The sequence below is a fragment of the Myotis yumanensis genome, unplaced genomic scaffold, assembly GCF_028538775.1.
Source record: "Myotis yumanensis isolate MYYU_CA2020_CCGP unplaced genomic scaffold, mMyoYum1.0.hap1 SCAF_9, whole genome shotgun sequence".
Lineage (NCBI taxonomy): Eukaryota > Metazoa > Chordata > Mammalia > Chiroptera > Vespertilionidae > Myotis > Myotis yumanensis.
Window position 1 is genome coordinate 35,087,088 of NW_027223760.1, and position 18,784 is coordinate 35,105,871.

The 18,784-nt window shown below is 43.4% G+C and overlaps 1 protein-coding gene across 2 annotated transcripts in view; it reads right to left on the reverse strand.

Moving 5' to 3' along the window:
* Positions 1-18,784, reverse strand: part of TPK1 (thiamin pyrophosphokinase 1) — a 291,146-nt gene that overhangs the window by 127,962 nt on the left and 144,400 nt on the right. For both annotated transcript variants that reach the window (XM_070424090.1, XM_070424091.1), the window contains exon 6: positions 5,967-6,062. In XM_070424090.1, coding sequence (XP_070280191.1) covers positions 5,967-6,062 — 96 coding nt within the window. The remainder of the gene's footprint in view (positions 1-5,966; positions 6,063-18,784) is intronic.

Sequence of the window (18,784 nt, forward strand, 5' to 3'; positions counted from 1 at the left end):
ACTATGAAATACCCTAAAGACATTGTTATTTTTAACCTGGTTTATAACCTAGATTTATTTCTGCTTTATCCTAAACAATGTACACCTTACATTTTTAAAAACTTGGAGAAATAACTTTTAATTTTCCCCTTGAACCCCAGGGTTTAGGTCTTGGGTGTGTATCACAGCATTAGAAAACATATGTGCTTCTTGAAAAGCCAGTTGTCAGTCATATCAGATGGCATCCTGAGAGTGTATCGCTCACGACTCAGTTACAGATAAACAGCATGAGGTACATGGAAGCAAAGAATTACACAGTCGGACATGTCAAACTTTCTGCAGAAGAATAAAAATTGGGGGTGAGCAGGTTTAAAATAAATAAATAATATAATTTAGGGAAATCTTTCTTTTTAATCAATGTGTGCTAGAAAATAAACACCTTTAGGATGAGGACAGGTCCTAATCCAAATTGTATAAAGTTCTACCATGTTACACTGCATATTCACATATTAAGTACTACTTAATTCAACTGACTTGTATTATAATTAACATTTTAAAGAATATGCTAATAAGATCAGATATTACTATAAAATATAGACACTTTGACCACAAATTCATATTTAAAACTTCAGTGGAAAAGCATAAGTGCATGGTAATCTGATTTGAATTTATTTGTGGGTAAGGGTAAAGGATATTTGGAAACAGTTTAAAAAGCCTTCATGATGATCTCAGCTGAGGGTGGAGGATGTGTGGAGAGGAACCTGGTATTTGTTCCCTTTCTACTCTTTCTAACCGTGCTTTTCTCTTGCTACTACATGAAATGAATTGCAACCTTGTACTTCCAGGTTAAATGTTAACTCAGGTGGAAGCTCAAGATGCTCTATTTGGTCAGATTTAATACAACCACCTCTTTCAGTCTGATTGAGAGCTATCTGGGAAGGTTTTCACTATGAGTGTACAGCCTTCAGTTTATCTAACTATGCTTTTTAAAGCACCAAAGTAACCACACTGCTCATTCTCCACCTTTAAACCCTTCAGACATCTGCCGCTGGCTCACTGCAGTGCTATCCATCCTCTGTACACAGGGTACTCCCTGAACATGCCTCCCTGTGGCCGTCTAACTGCTATTCCTTTATTCCGTCTCAGCTTCTCTCAAAAGCCTTTCCCCAACTGTATCCCACTCTCCTCTCCTGCACGTTCCCATGGCACTAACATGGACCCCACATGCCCAGAGCTCCTCTTATATGCCAAGTGCTGCTGTTCAGTCACAAACCAGACAGACCCAACCCCAGCTTCAAGGTCCATATCATTTAGCTGGGAAGAAAGGCTTAAAGAATAAATCAGAAATAATTAACAAAATCACTAGAAGAGTCCAGAGTGTCTTAAAGGGAACAAAGGGAGGCACAGAACTGTAGAATAGAACTTAACCTAGGGGGATGGTGAAGGAAAGTCCTCCTTAAGTGCGTCAAGTACACTGCCATCATGGTGTAGGCCAAGACAAGGAAAAATACAAAAAATATTCATGGCCCTGGCTGGGTAGCTCAGTTGGTTAGAATGTCATCCCAACATGCCAAGTTTGAGGGTTCGATCCCCAGCCAGGGCACATACAAGAGTCAACCAATAAAAGTATACTAGTAAATAAGTGGACCAACAAATTTCTCTCTCTCTCTCTCTCTCTCTCTCTCTCTCTCTCTCTCTCTCCCTCCCCCCCTCCCTCCCTCCCCTTCTCTCTCTCTTTTTCTCATTCCTTCCTCTCCATTCCCCTCTCCCTTCCTCCAAAATCAATTTTAAAAATTCAAAAATCCTGAGCATGAGGACAACATATGCAAAAACACGTCACAGTGGGGGGAGAGGGAGAAAGAAAGAATATGGAATATTTTAGCAACAAAGAGAAAGAGTTGTACAAGATGAGGCTGGAGAACACCTTGACCCAGAGCATGCCAGAGGCCTATGGAAGCCAAGAGGCACACCGCTCATTTCCCCCAGAAAGAACTTGATGTTGGGCTGTGAGCAGGACAGTGGGTTGGTTGTGAGCAGGGCAGTTGGCTAAGACTTTTAGGATGCTGCACAACATGCCACCAAGGCCAAACTCCTCCAGGGCAGCCTCCAGTCCATGGCTAAGCATAGTGGAGCTGGCCCCTTCTCTCCAATGCAGGAGTCCTCTTAGAGGTCCTCCTGCTTCAGTCCTCCCACTGGATTGGCCAAGACTTTGTCAGATTTGTTTAGCAGATCATATACATCTGATTACCATCTTTGCCAGTTTGAGGCTCTCTCTGGAGTGGTCTTATTCAGTGTGAGATATGCTTATTTGTTTTGAGAGTCTTTGAGTGAACGCTGTACTATTGATACTATCAATTAGACACAACAAATGAAACTCACATAATTGCATTCCCAGCTTTCAACAACTTCGTAGCTCTGGGGAAACTGAAACAGTTGTGAAGATTTTTTCTCTAGGAAATTCAAAAGATCAGCTATGTCTGGATGAAGCAAATAACTCTCAATGGGCTGTGTTCAGTTTTCATTAAACAAATATTTAATTATAACAATTTATTGCTGGAAACAGCACAATACATTTGGTATAGTTCAAGCTACAACAGAGATGAGAATATTGGCTCAATTACTTTTGTTGAGTTCCCACAGTGAACAACTTGCCATTTAAGACAGTTAACAAGGCTTTTCTCCAAAGGAAGAAAAGGATCCACTGCCTCGAATTAGTATATATATATATTTGATAAACTTTTGCAAGGGAGTAAGTTTCCATTAGGGATGCCTCTCCAACACCCACCCTGTCTTGCCCACGTGTATCAGCCAGGTAGTCTGATTACGTGAACGTGGATGGATCCCACCCCCTGCTCCAGCCTGAGACAACCAGGATATTCATCCTCCTTTGCCAAAACCAAGAGTGACCTAATGGATGTCTCTGCCTCTTAATTCCCCTGGATGTGAAGGGGTAAACTGCTGCTAGTGGCAGCTACTGGAGACACTCAAGGAAATCAGACTAAAGATAAAGCCTGCACAGCGAAGCCAAGACCTTCAAAGAAGCAGACCTGAGCTGTGTATGAAGGCTTCCCTTTCCTACCTGATCACTGAAGCCAGGGTGAAATGCATCTCCTGTTACTCATACTCTTAACCCTTTGCACTCCGAACCATTCTGGACATTGGCTACCCGCTACTCGATGCTACTTTGCGGCGGAAACGTGCATTTACAGACCCTCGTATTATTTAGTATAATTTTGGAACCAAGTAACGTATTATAATGATATTGGACTTATATGAATTGGGTGACATCGAGGAATGTATATTTGCAAAAAACCCAATATTTTATTGTTTATAATTTTGTACAGTATGATAAGTTTTGTAACACTCCCCAATATGCATTGCAGGCTGATTAGTGCATGTTTGACACTAATAAGTGGTTTGACGCCTGCCACCAGGTGTTTTCCTGTTAGAACACACAATGCAGTCCCGTTTTCTTTGTCCCACATCGGGAATATGTAGTTTATTGTTTAATCCGACACAAAACCCGCTGACATTTCTTGTATATATCTTAGTAATTTTACGATATTTTGATTTAATTTCTTGTGCCATTTCAAGATAAAACTTCAGGGAAACATGCATGTCTCAAAAAGTTGCATTGAAATAACTCAATTCCCCGTAATCACTAATAAACTGCAATGTCCCCTGAGAGGGGACATCCGAGTGATATGCTAGAATTCCGATGTCCCCTGAGAGGGGACAGCGGAGTGCAAAGGGTTTAAAGTGTTCTGCGCTGGCTGGTGTGGCTAAGTAGACTGAGCATGGTTCCATTTACCAGCAGGTTGCTGGTTCAATTCCCAGTAAAGGCATATGCCTGAATTTCAGGAACAACCCGCAGTGGGGGACATGCTGAAGGCAGCAGATCAATGTTTCGCTCTCACATCAATGTTTCTCTCTGCCTCTCCCTTCCTCTCTCTGTAAAAATCAATAAAGTATTCTTTAAATAATAGTAAAGTTATTTTTTAAAAAATATATTTTTATTGATTTCAGAGAGGAAAGCAAAGGGAGATCGAGATAGAACCATCAACGATGAGAGAGAATTATTGATTGGCTGCCTCCTGCAACCCTCACTGGGGATTGATCGAGCCCACAACAGGGGCATGTGCCCTGACCGGGAATCAAACCATGACCTACTGGCTCATAGATCAATGCTCAACCACTGAGCCAAGCCAGCTGGGCTAAAGTTATTTCTTTTTTTAAAAAGTGTTCTAACACCCAAGGGTGCTTTCCTAGTTTTCTTGGTTTAAAATTACACATTTGATCATGCATCTCAGTTTACCTGACAAAAAAATGACAGTCAATTGTTACTGAATACATGAGGCTCAGTTTCTTGATCCTCACTAAACACAGACTTAAAATTTTTGCATACCATTTCAACAAGTACCAAAAAATATTGTAAAATATAATAAAATATAAACGTGTATTAGCTAATTAGTGGGATTAACACTTGCTGCTAGGTAAAAGTCATGATTGAATACTTAAATATCCACAAATGAAAAGCAGCAGACTCTTTTCTGATTAAAAAAAGTTGCTATTCAATTTGTTTATGTGAGAGTTTGCAATGATGACCTGTGGGCCAAATCTATGCTACATTTGTTTGCTTTGCTGACAAATATTTAAACACACATAACATATATAAACAAAGAAAACATATAGCTCTGTATGGCAATAAGCAACCAGACGTGAAAAGCAGCTTCTCACTTCAGGCTAAAAATGAGCAGCCAATTTTTTGTTGTTTTTCTTTCAGTTTATCTTTATTGTTGAAAATATTACAGATGTCCCCCTTTTTTTCACCCACTGATCCCCTCCACCCCACATCCCCCGCCCACCCCTCCTCCCGCCTTTACAGCACTATTGTCTGTCCACGGGTTATGCATATATGCATATAAGTTCTTTGGTTAATCTCTTCCCCTCCTCGTGTCCCACCCCCTTCCGCCCCCCCCCCCCCCCCGCCCCCACACACACATTCCCTGAGATTCATCAATCTGCTCCATGCTTCCATGTCTCTGGATCTATTTTATTCATCAGTTTATTTTGTTTACTAGATTCCACATATGAGTGAGATCATGTGATACTTATCTTTCTCTGACTAGCTTATTTCGCTTAGCATAATACTCTCCAGGTCCCTCCATACTGTCTCAAAGGGGAAAGATATCCTTCTTTTTTACAGCCACATAGTATTCCAGGGTGTAAATGTACCACAGCTTTTTTTATCCACTCATCTGCTAGTGGGCACTTTGGCTATTTCCAGATCTTAGCTAGTGTAAATTGCACTGCTATGAACATAGGGGTGCATATATTCTTTCTGATTGGTGTTTTGGGATTCTTTGGCTATATTCCTAGAGGTGGGATCCCTGGGTCAAATGACAGTTCCATAATTAATTTTCAGCGGAAACTCCATACTGTTTTCAATCATGGCTACACCAGTCTGCATTCCCACTAGCAGTGTGCTGGGGTTTCCTCTTCTCCACATCCTCTCCAGCACTTGTTGATTTATTGATGATAGCCTTTCTGACAGGTGTGAGGTGATACCTCATTTCAGCAGCAAGTTTTGATTACAGTGGGGCCTTGACTTACGAGTGTCCCGACTAATGAGTTTTTTTGAGATACCAGCTATCTCTCAGCCGATTTTTTGCATTGAGTTGATAGAGTAATTAACGAGCTCGGTCTCGGAACGAATTAAACTCGTAAGTCAAGGCCCCACTGTACTTTGTACAAGGTCCCCTTCACCCATTCTGAGACCTCACCACTATGAGGTGATGGATTATGTAACCTCTGATGTAAGAGTACAGATTTGTTCCGTATACTGAAAAAACCTGACAGAGAATCCAAAAACCAACACCAAAGTAAATAATTATTTCCTATTTTAGAAAGCATATAAGGTTTTAGATGAGTGAAAACTTTCAATAGAATCTTTCACATCCTTTTACCACCAAATAGGCATATCATACCTGGAGGTCTTTTTCTTCTATCTTCTTCTGCAGCACTTCAAGGCACTTGGTGAAGTCAGTATGGTCCTGGTCAGGAGTTGAAATGAGCTCACATCCCTATGTGTTAACAGAAGACAAAAAGTGAATAAATAACGATGTCAACCTTATGAACACCATCAAGAGCTATAAAAGTAATGATAAGGTATAACAGAGACATCCTATTATTTCTGTATTACATCCTGATCATTAGAATCATTGCCCTGTTATCTTCTTTATTTCACATAACAGAACACCTCAGAATAGCAAAATAATGGTCTGATTGTGAAAATCATTTTACCAAGGAAAGGTACAGATTAGATTACATTAATGGTCTTTAAAATTCACTGCAGCAATGAAAGATGAATATAAGAACTCTGCTACAAGACTTATAAAATATATTCACAGGGAAATAAACTTAAGTTAAAACTATTGCTAAGAAACTTTAAATTTCTTTGAGCAGACCTCCTACATTTACTTACATGAATGGAAAAAGTAATATTAATATAATGATATTACATTTTAATAAAAACGAAGTGAGATGTCCTATAAAACTCCTTTTCTGCACCCACTTTCCTATGTAAAAAGCAGCATGAAGAGCTTTTCCCGTGTGAATACGTTTCCTGGGTTATCTTCTGGACATAATGAAGTGAAGTTATAAGTTCTTTGCCTCTTGTCCAACAGATACCTCACCTAGTAAAAAGCACTGAAATCTTTTTATAAATATAAAGCCACAAGAGTGAAAGCTTGTTGACATCATTGAATGTAGATGACTAAAGGAAAAATATTTTTGAAATGACACATTTTCCTCCAATGTCTTATAGGGGGAAAGGTATGTAAAACCAGAGGGCAATGGGACTTCAGACTTCTTGATTCAGGAATAAAACAATTTGAGGCCTCTGAAAAACAGCTGAGTAAGGGAAAGTTAAATATATCTACTATATGACGGTGCCATTCAAACAGTTTTCAAGGATACAAAACACCTATCTCTTAAATTATTCTAAGAGCCCATTCTCAGTAGATTTAAAGGTTCTTCTTTAACTTCAAGGTTTCTTTAAATGTGGCAAGCTCGACCTATGCCTTTTTCATTTATGACTGCCCTACAATGTGGTGACCAATGAAAAAATTACTTTCTCATCATTTAGAAAATTATTAGGCTTTAGAAGATGTATATGTCATCTTTATAAGATCATCAACATGTACTTTCCTGACCCTAAAAGAACACTGAGCCTGGCTGGTTTGGCTCAATGGTTGAGTGTCGACCTATGAACCAGGATGTCCCGTTTTGATTCCCGGTCAGGGCACATGCCTGAGTTGTAGGCTTGATAACCAGTGTGGGGCGTGCAGGAGGCAGCTGATCAATAATTCTCTCTCATCATTTATGTCTCTCTCTCTCCCTCTCCTTTCCTCTCTGAAATCAATAAAAGTATATATTTTTTAAAAGAACACTAAAATTACTAAGCAAGGGCATAAACAACTGGACTGGTCTCAGGCTAACACTCCTAAAAAAGAAGATATAAGGCGACACCAAAGCACACAGGAATATGATCAGGGCTGAGGGCACTGGATTGTCACCAAAGCAAAAATCGCTTTTCTGCAAGTTCCCTGAGGACAAGAATTATGTTTCATTCATTACTGTTTAACTGCCTGGCACCAGTTTGCTACATAGTAAATATTCAACAAATGTTTAAATATTCTTGAGGGAAAAAAATGTATGCTAGCAAAGGGACAGGAGAGTGTGGCATCTTATTGCTAACTATAGTGTATGCCACAATGGAAAAGTTCTTTTAAGTGCTGACAATAGAAACCATTACTACAGCTAAAGGAAACAAAATTAAAAAAGCAAATAGAAATAGCAAAATAAGAGATGATTAATAGATGGTTGTCTACCTTAAAGTTATCTTCACAGAATCAACAACATTCACAGGAAAACTTATAGCTAAAGAGAACCCAAAAATTAATCTATCTAATGCCACTATAACATTATGGAGACTAAGAAAATAAAAACAAAACAAGAGATTTAAATTGACTTGTTAACCTCTGGACAACAAGGTAAGCAGCAGTATTGATGTCACATCTATAAATCCTTTTTTTTTTTTTAATCCTATGAAGTGGGAACAAATTCCTAGAAATCTAAGAGAAAAAGGTCATATAATATCTCTAGAGTTGGTTCCACAGGAATGGTATTATAAATAAAACTGCTTGAAATATATGAGCAAGGCTTCAATAACATCTTACTTTATTTCAACAATTTAAGATGGACACACAGAAAAGTTTAAGTCAGGACACAGAGAAGATTACCAGTACTGAACAGTTAGATTATAAACCAAAAACCTCTAGAAACTCTACTTGGGGTATTTATCAGCCACCCACAGCTTCTTGGAATTTCATAAGTTTAAATGATTCTAATCTTTTCACAGGTTGACAAGGAATTCAACAGAAGCAGAAACAGCTCCTAGCCTGGTCGGGTAAGCTTCCAACACCTAGAAAGGAGGCCTATGAAATAAAGTGCCACAATAGGCCTTTGGCTAAATAAGATGTTCTCACTGTTTTCTGGGTCTTATGATAACATATTAAGATCTAATAGAAAAGAAATATAAAGCTAAATTGATAAACTATCAAAACCCTGCAGAGAAGGAAAAAATGTAGAAATGGTTGCTAATAGATATTAAGCAATGCTCAACTATTATACATTAACTAGAGGCCCGGTGCATGAATTCGTACATGGGTGGGGTCCCTCGGGATAGCCTGCGGGGATCGGGCCAAACCCACAGTCTAATGCTGCCTGCTGCTCCTGCTCCTGCTCATCCTGGCCCCACGGCACCTGACGCGGACTCGCGCTCAGTCAGCTCCAATAGGGAGAGGCTTGCAACGCCGCAGCGGTGCTTGCTAGCCGTGAGCCCCGGGTCTGGCGCCCATCCCTAGGGGGTTGGGGATGGGCAGGATGTGATCAGCCCTCCAGGCGGGTGGTGGGACTCCCTTGCCAGCTCTGGATCCGGATCTGTCCTGCCGACATTCACGCCAGTTGTTGGAAGCCACCTGGCAGCCCCTTTTATATCGTTTCTTCCTTGTGGAGCCTCTAGGGAGGGGAAGCAGCCACCTGCCCGAGGCCAAATTCCAGGACACTGGTGGCACAGGTCCATTGGTGCCTAGCCCCATTCTTTGAAGATTGGACCTGCAGGACTACTTACTGAGGGAGTGAGTGGCTGCCACAAGGCTGGTGGGCTGCCGGGACAGGTCAGTCAGCTGAACGATGCTCCTGCTGTGGGAGCGCACTGACCACTAGGGGGAAGCTCCTACATTGAGTGTCTGTCCCCTGGTGGTCAGTGTGCATCACAGCGACTGGTCATTGGGTCGTTTGGTCGCTTAGGCATATATATATATATAGATGAGCCTGCGGGTGGCTCAAATCTTGTACTATGCATTTCACAAATATAGTTTTAGTCATCTTAAAGTAGAAATTGAAATAACTCAATTCTACTAATAAGATGCCTTTATGAACACACCATTTTTTTCAAGCTGGATTATTACTTTTTAATATTATATTTTATTTTGTTTTATACTAGATTTCAAAAGCAAAGACTTGGATTGACATCAGAAATTACAATGGATTGACATCAGAAATTTCTAATTTAATGGCTCTTCTGATTTTGTTCAAACCTGAAAAAATCTTTTGGATAGGAAAAACCACAATGCCCACTCCATCCCCTCCTAACTATACTCACATAAAAGGAAAAGCAAGAAGAACTGAGTAAGTCAAAACAACTAGTGTGTTGAATTGAACATATTCTTCCTGATCAAGTCTCTCTCATTTCATAAATCAAAACCATGCCGAAACCGGTTTGGCTCAGTGGATAGAGCGTCGGCCTGCGGACTGAAAGGTCCCAGGTTCGATTCTGGTCAAGGGCATGTACCTGGGTTGCGGGCACATCCCCAGTGGGAGGTGTGCAGGAGGCAGCTGATCGATGTTTCTCTCTCATCAATGTTTCTAACTCTCTATCTCTCTCCCTTCCTCTCTGTAAAAAATCAATAAAATATATTTTAAAAAAAACAAAACAAAACCAGGAAAAGACACACAAATTTAATTATAAATCAATTACCCGAGGCCCAATCAACTACTTTTTAGAGTCTTATTGTGTGCCTTCTGCTTCATTAAATAATACTATATACATAAGAAATAGGATTCTACTAGATACTAATATCACAGCCCAGTGGAAAATAAAACTATCTACACTAATAAAAGAGAAACATGCAAATTGGTGTCACACTGCTACCCTTCCCATTGCCTAATCAGGGCGATATGCAAATTAACTGCCAGCCAAGATGGCGGTCGGCAGCCAGGCAGCTTGAAGCGAACATGAGGCTTGCTTGCTTCAGTGACGGAGGAAGCTAACGTACCCCGCCTGCCTTGCCGGCCTCTGAGCTTGCAGTTTGAAACATTGTTCCAAATATAGAAGCTAAACAAAACCCCAGAAACCTGCTTTCAGCCAGCCGGGATCTCAGAGCTGGAGTTGAAACAGTGTTTCGATTATAGAACCCAAACAAACCAGATACCTGCTTTCAGCAGCCGAGGCCTAAGAGCTGGAGTCAAGCCTCAGAGCTAAAGCTGGCCCAGAATAAAAAGAAAAAAGAAAAAAAGGAGCGGTTGGGAGCTTCAGTCACCCGCCAGACTGAAAACAGCCCTCAGCCCCTCACCCAGACAGGCCATGCACCCCAGTGGGGGCCTTCACCCCCCTCCCTGAAGGGGGTGTGACCAGATGCAAACAGCCATCATCCCCTCACCCAGGCTGGCCAGGCACCCAAGCGAGACCCCCACCCTGATGCAGGACACACTTCAGGGCAAACCAGCCGGCCCTCACCCGTGCACCAGGCCTCTATCCTATATAGTAAAAGGGTAATATGCCTCCCAGCACCGGGATCAGTGGAGCCGCGAGGCCTCCTGGCACTGGGATCAGTGTCACAGGGGGTAGTGCCCAATCCCCCTGATTGCCCTGCGGCTCTGTGTGTGACAGGGGGCAGGGCCACAACCTCCCTATCCGCCCTGCTCTGTTCGTGACAGGGGAAGGCACCCCAAGCCCCTGATCAGTCCTGCTCTGTGCCTGATAGGGGGGAGCTCCCCAACCCCCTGATCGCCCTGCGGCTGTGTGTGTGACAGGGTGCGGCGCCCCAACCCCCTGATCGGCCCTGTTCTGTGGGTGATAGAGGGCGGCGCCCCAACTGCCCCCCACGGGCCCTGCTCTGTGTGTGACGGGGTAGAGCCATAACCTCTCCATTGGCCCTGCCCTGAGTGTGACAGGGTGCAGTGCCCCAACCCCCTGATCTGCCCTGCTCTGTCTGTGACAGGGGGCGGTGCCCCAACTCCCCTATTGGCCCTACTCTGTGAGTGACAGGGGGGAGCTCCCCAACCCCCTGATCGGCCCTGCTCTGTGTGTGAGAGGGGGGAGCTCCCCAATCCCCTGATGGGCCCTGCTCTGTGTGTGACAGGGGGGAGCTCCCCAACCCCCTGATCAACCCTGCTCTGTGCGTGACAGGGTACAGAGCCCCAACCCCCCTGATGGGCCCTGCTCTGTGAGTGACAGGGGGCAGCACCCCAACCCCTTGATTGGCCCTGCTCTGTGCGTGACAGGGGGTGGCGCTGCAACTTCTCCATCGGCCCTGCCTTGAGTGTGACAGGGGGTGGTGCCCCAACCCCCCAAACGGCCCTACCCTGAGCGTGACTGAGGGTGGCATCACAACCTCCCGATCTGCCCTGCTCTGTGCATGACAGGGGGCGGCGCCCCAACTCCCCAATCGGCCCTGCTCTGAGCCCGACCAGGGGCTGCACCTAGGGATTGGGCCTGGCCTCTGCCACCCGGGAGCAGGCCTAAGCCAGCAGGTCGTTATCTCCCGAGGGGTCCCAGACTTCGAGAGGGCACAGGCTGGGCTGAGGGACGCCGCCCCCCCCAAGTGCACAAATTTTTGTGCACCGGGCCTCTAGTCCTAATATATAAAAACCCTGGGTCCATCACATCCGCAATGACCGAAGACTTGACTAATGCACAGGCTGCGCGTGCAGCAGACTCTGGTGGGTGGCAACTTGTGGCAGCAGATATGGGGATGGGGGAGGTGGGGCCAGCACTCACACTCACAACCACACACACGCACAGACACACACAGCGCCCACCAGCTCACAGCCTTTTCTCCCTTTCTTTTCCTCCCTCCCAGCTCGCTCTCCGAGCCTCTCTCAGAATGAGGAAACAAAATAGACTGGGCCTGAAGAGGCCTGGATGGAAGGGAGGGCGGGCAGAGGGTAGAGCAGCCCCCACTGGCCCTGCTCTTTCCCGACGGGAAAGAGGAAGAGGGACATAGGGAGGCAGGGAGGCCTGGAGGACTGCTGAGAAAAACAAAGAGAGAGAGAGACTGGGCAAGACCAGGCCAGCAGGGGAGGGTCGTTGGGGGTGAAATCAGGTCGGCAGAGAAGGGCAGTTAGGGGTGATCAGACAGGCAGAGGCAGTTGGGGGCAAGATCAGGTTGGCAGGGAAGAGCAGTTGGGAGAGAGATTAGGCCAGCAGGGGAGAGCAGTTAGGGATGATCAGGCAGGCAGGCAGAGGGGTTAGGGGCAATCAGGCAGGCAGGCAGATGCAGTTAGGTGCGATCTGGCAGGCAGGCAGGCAAGTGGTTGGGATCCAGCAGTCCCAGATTGCGAGAGGGATGTCCAACTGCCGATCCTGTTGGATCGGACCTAAACCAGCAGTTGGACATCCCCTAAGGGGTCCCCGATTGGAGAGGGTGCAGGTTGGGCTGAAGGAACCCCCAAGCATGAATTTCATGCACCAGACCACTAGTCTATATAATAAAAGCCCAAGCGACTGTTACGGTGGAACAACCAGAATGACCGGTCACTATGATGCACACTGACCACCAGGGGCAGATGCTAAATGCAGGAGCTGTCCTCTGGTGGTCAGTGTGCTCCCACAGGGGGAGCACCGCTCAGCCAGAAACTGGGCTCATGGCTGGCGAGCACAACGGCAGTGGCAGGAGCCTTTCCCGCCTACACAGCAACACTAAGGAGCAGCGAGCTGAGCAGTAAGAAGCTAGCAGGCGGGCAGTAAGGAGCAAGGGGTCCCAGACTGCAAGAGGGCACAGGATGGACTGAGGACACCCCCCCCCCCCCGCAGTGCACGAATTTCGTGCACTGGACCTCTAATACTATATAATAAAACCCTAAAATGAAAATCGACCAAATGGCGAAACGACCAGTCACTATGACATGTACTGACCACCAGGGGGCAGACATTCAATGCAGGAGCTGCCCCTTGGTGGTCAGTGCACTCCCACAGGGGAAGTGCTGCTCAGCCAGAAGCCGGGCTCATGGCTGGTGAGCGCAGCAGCGGTGGCGGGATCCTCTCCTGCCTCTGTGGCAGCGCTAAGGACCCCTCAGGGGATGTCCGCCTGCCAGCTTAGGGAGTGGACCTAAGCTGGCAGACGAATATCCCCTGAGGGGTCCAGGACTGTGAGAGGGTGCAGGCTGGTCTGAGGGACCGCCCCCCCTCTCCTCCCCCCAGTGCACAAATGTCGTGCACCGGGCCTCTAGTGAATACCATAATTAGTAAACATATAAAATATAAATATATGTGTGTGTTTGAGAAAATAGACAAATAAGGGGAGGCTCATTTTTTTCTTTATCCCATACTGAGAAATTCCTAGTGCTACTTCACCACTATCTAACAAAACCTGAAAGCATGTCAGTCTTCTGTTTGATTGGTAGTGTGGGCATTTGAAATCTCATTTTGACCTTGGGGCTAAGCAACATTCTCTAAAATCTACAATACACTGCAATGAGAGAAACCTATTGAGAAAACTATTGATTGATTACATCAGCTTATCCTCAGTAAAGCGTAACTAAAGAACAAAAACTTGCAGTGTTGATATCATATGATAGAAAATATGTAATAAAATTGATGTAATTTGCAATGATCAAGAAAACATCATGAGTTCATATTAAGATGATAGCTGCACTAAGGTCCAGGAGAAGCAGTTTAAAAGCAAATATTAAAGGTACAGAAAGATTTAGAAAGTTACAAATAAGGAAAATTAATCCTACTGTCAACATAATAATTCATCAAACTTGAGGAGACTAAAAACTAAAAAGAAGCAAACTGGCCACTCTGGGAGCAAATTAACCAAAGAAGTGGAACAAATTACACACACACACATCCATGGGCAAACCCTCATGTCTGGAAAATCCTTTGCTGTTCCTTTGGGAACACAGGATCTTTAGTCAGGACTAGACGCAATGCCCCTGAGCACAGGGAAACTGACTTATGAAAATCAGTTGCTAGGACAGTGCGGGTACATTATCAAGCAGTCAACAGAAGTTTGATGGATAGAGAAATGATGGATGGATTAAAACCACTTCTTTTGTCATAAGACTAATGGTACATTTCACTAAAATATAAATCTAGATTAAACTAAATAGTGAATCTAACAAAGAAAAAGCAATATTGATGTTATTATTTTTTCAGGTATTACACTTCTATTACCATGAGTTAATTATGTAACACATTTGTTTTAGGGCGCCATTGATACAGATTCTTAAAATGGTGACAAATATTAGTTCTTTATATGCAATTAAGTAGTTTAAAATAGAACAATATGTTAATGTTAGCAAAGTTACCATCCAGGCAGGGAAAGTGAAACACAAATGTACACATGCAGCAGTATAAAGTGTTACACAAATAATTCAGAACATTCTGAATAAGTTGTAATGTATTTAATAGATAGACAAATGACAAGGAAACAAGCTGTTATCAGGAATTTGGTAAAAATTTAGCAATCAATGGTTTTCAGAACATGCCCTGGAAAGATATTAGCTCAGCTCAATTTCCAATACTGCTGACATCTATAGCTATAGAAAACACAAACATACCTAATCGTAATATATGACCCTAATCAAGATAAGGTCACAAATTAGTTCAAAGGGATGGTTTTGCCCAGTGTGGTTTATTTACACACTAGAGGCCCAGTGCATGAAATTTGTGCATGAGACGGGAGGTGTCCCTCAGTCTGGCCTGCACCCTCTCACAATCTGGGACATCCCTCTCACAATCTGGGACCGCTGACTCCTAACTGTTTGCCTGCCTGCATGATGCCCTAACTTTTCGCCTGCCTGCCGGATTGCCCCTAACTGTTCGCCTGCCTGCCTGATCACTCCTAACCACTCTGCCTGCCTGCCTGATTGCCCCTAACTGTTCGCCTGCCTGCCTGATTGCCCTTAACTGTTCGCCTGCCTGCCTGATCGCTTCTAACTACTCTGCCTGCCTGCCTGATCGCTCCAATCACTCTGCCTGCCTGCCTGATCACCCCTAACTGCTCTCCTGCCTGCCTAATTGCCCCTAAACGCCTCTCTCTCGGGCCCCGCTACCGCAGCTTCATCTGGAAGGACATCCGGAATGACGTCCAGAAGGTTGTTTGGCTGTCCAGTCTAATTAGCATGTAATGCTTTTATTATTATAGATTTTTTTTTTTTTTTTTTAGTTATACTTGAAGTTTTATTAAAAAATTTTTTTTCTTTGTAATCATTATTCATTTATTTGTGTTTAAAATTTCTAAAATTATTTTTCAATTACAGTTGATATGCAATATTATATTAGTTTCAGGTGTACAACATAGTGATTAGACATTCATATAATTTACAAAGTGCTCACAGTGATATATACTTGGAATCTATATAATAAAAGCCTAAGCAACCATTACGGTGGAACTACCAGAATGACCAGTCGCTATGATGTGCACTCACCACCAGGGGGCAGATGCTCAACACAGGAGCTGCCCCCTGGTGGTCAGTACGCTCCCACAGGGGGAGCGCCGCTTAGCCAGAAGCTGGGCTCACAGCTGGCAAGTGCAGCGGCCATGGCAGGAGCCTCTCCCGCAGTAAAGAGTGAGGGGTCCCAGACTGCGAGAGCCCTAGACTGTGAAAGGGATGTCTGCCTGCCGGGGATCAGGCCTAAGCCGGCAGGTGGACATCCACCAAGGAGTCCTGGACTGCGAGAGTGCGCAGGCTGGGCTGAGGGATCCTCCTCCCCCTCCCCAGTGCATGAATTTCATGCACCAGGCCTCTAGTTTTAAATAAGCATGTTTGCATAGATAACATTTTGAATTATATATTTTTTTTAATTTTTTTTTTTTTAATTTTTCGCTTAAAGTATTACAAAGGGTATTACATAAGTGTCCTTTTTTCCCCCCCGCCCTTGACAAACCCCTACCCTCCCTTACCCCCCAGTGTCTTATGTCCATTAGTTATGCTTATATGCATGCATACAAGTCCTTCGGTTGATCTCTTACTCCCCTCCCTCCTGCCCCCCAACTCTCTCTGGCCTTCCCACTGCAGTTTGACAATCAGTTTGAGGCAGCTCTGCCTCTGTATCTATTATTGTTCAAAAGTTTGTAATGGTCTTTATTATCCATGAATGAGTGAGATCATGTGGTATTTTTCCTTCATTGACTGGCTTGTTTCACTTAGCATAATGCTCTCCAGTTCCATCCATGATGTTGCAAATGGTAGGAGTTCCTTCTTTTTAACAGCAGCATAGTATTCCATCGTGTAGATGTACCACAGTTTTCTAATCCATTCATCTACTGATGGGCACTTAGGCTGTTTCCAGATCTTAGCTATGGTGAATTGTGCTGCTATGAACATCTGGGTGCATATATCCTTTCTGATTGGTGTTTCTGGTTTCTTGGGATATATTCCTAGTAGTGGGATCACAGGGTCAAATGGGAGTTCCATTTCCAATTTTTTGAGGAACCTCCATACTGCCTTCCATAGTGGCTGCACCAGTCTGCATTCCCACCAGCAGTGCACAAGTGTTCCTTTTTCTCCACATCCTCTCCAGCACTTGTCGTTTGTTGATTTGTTGATGATGGCCATTCTGACAGGTGTGAGATGGTACCTCATTGTTGTTTTGATTTGCATCTCTCGGATGATTAGTGACTTTGAGCATGTTTTCATATGTCTCTTGGCTTTCTGAATGTCCTCTTTTGAAAGGTGTCTATTTAGATCCTTTGCCCATTTTTTGATTGGATTGTTTATCTTCTTTTTGTTAAGTTGTATGAGTTCCCTATAAATTTTGGAGATTAAGCCCTTATCAGATATGACGTTGGCAAATATGTTTTCCCAGGAGGTGGGTTTTCTTGTTGTTTTGTTGATGGTTTCTTTTGCTGTGCAGAAGCTTTTTATTTTGATGTAGTCCCATTTGTTCAGTTTCTCTTTAGTTTCAACTGCCCTAGGAGCTGTATCAGTGAAGAAATTGTTTTGGCATATGTCTGAGATTTTGTTGCCTTTGTATTCTTCTAGAATTTTTATGGTTTCCTGTCGTACATTTAAGTCCTTTATCCATTTTGAGTTTATTCTTGTGTATGGTGTAAGTTGGTGGTCTAGTTTCATTTTCTTGCATATGTCTGTCCAATTTTCCCAACACCATTTATTGAAGAGACTATCTTGGCTCCATTGTATGTTCATGCCTCCTTTGTCAAAAATTAATTGAGCATATTGGTTCGGGCTAATTTCTGGACTCTCTATTCTATTCCACTGATCTATATGTCTGTTCTTGTGCCAGTACCAGGCAGTTTTGAGAACAGTGGCTTTGTAATACAGCTTGATATCTGGCATTGAGATCCCACCTACTATTTGTTCTTTCTCAGGATCGTTGCAGCTATTCGGGGTCTTTTTTTATTCCAGATGAATTTTTGGAGAGTTCGTTCTAGATCTTTGAAGAAGGCCATTGGTATTTTAATGGGAAGTGCGTTGAATGTATAGATTGCTTTGGGTAGTATGGACATTTTAATGATGTTGATTCTACCAATCCAAGAACATGGTATGTTCTTCCATCTGTTTATGTCTTCCTCTATCTCTTTTTTCAACGTCCTGTAGTTTTCTGAGTAGAGGTCTTTAACCTCTTTAGTTAAGTTTATTCCTAGGTATCTTAATTTTTTTGGTGCGATGGTAAATGGGATTGTTTTTCTGATCTCCCTTTCTGAAAGTTCACTATTGGTGTATAGAAATGCCTCAGATTTCTTGGGGTTAATTTTGTATCCTGCTACATTGCCAAATTCATGTATTAAGTCTAGTAGCTTTTTGATGGAGTCTCTAGGGTTTTGTATGTATAATATCATGTCATCTGCAAATAAGGACAGTTTTACTTCCTCTTTTCCAATTTGGATGCCTTTTATTTCTTCTTCTTGCCTAATTGCAATGGCTAATACTTCCAGTACTATGTTGAACAGGAGTGGTGAGAGTGGGCATCCCTGTCTTGTTCCTGTTCTTAGGGGAAATGGTGTTAGTTTTTGTCCATTGAGTATGATGTTGGCTGTGGGCCTGTCATATATGGCTTTTATTATGTTGAGGTATGATCCTTCTATTCCCACCTTTCTGAGAGTTTTTATCAAAAATGGGTGTTGGATTTTGTCGAATGCTTTTTCTGCATCAATTGATATGACCATGTGGTTTTTTTCTTTCAATTTGTTTATGTGATGTATCACATTTATTGATTTACAGATGTTGTACCATCCTTGCATCTCTGGGATAAATCCTACTTGGTCATGGTGTATGATCCTTCTGATGTACTGCTGGATCCGATTTGCTAAGATTTTGTTGAGGATTTTGGCATCTATGTTCATGAGGGATATTGGCCTGTAATTCTCTTTCATTGTGATGTCTTTACCTGGTTTTGGTATTAGGGTGACGCTGGCTTCATAGAATGAGCTTGGAAGCGTTCCTTCCTCTTGAATTTTTTGTAGTAGTCTGAGGAGGGTAGGTTTTAGTT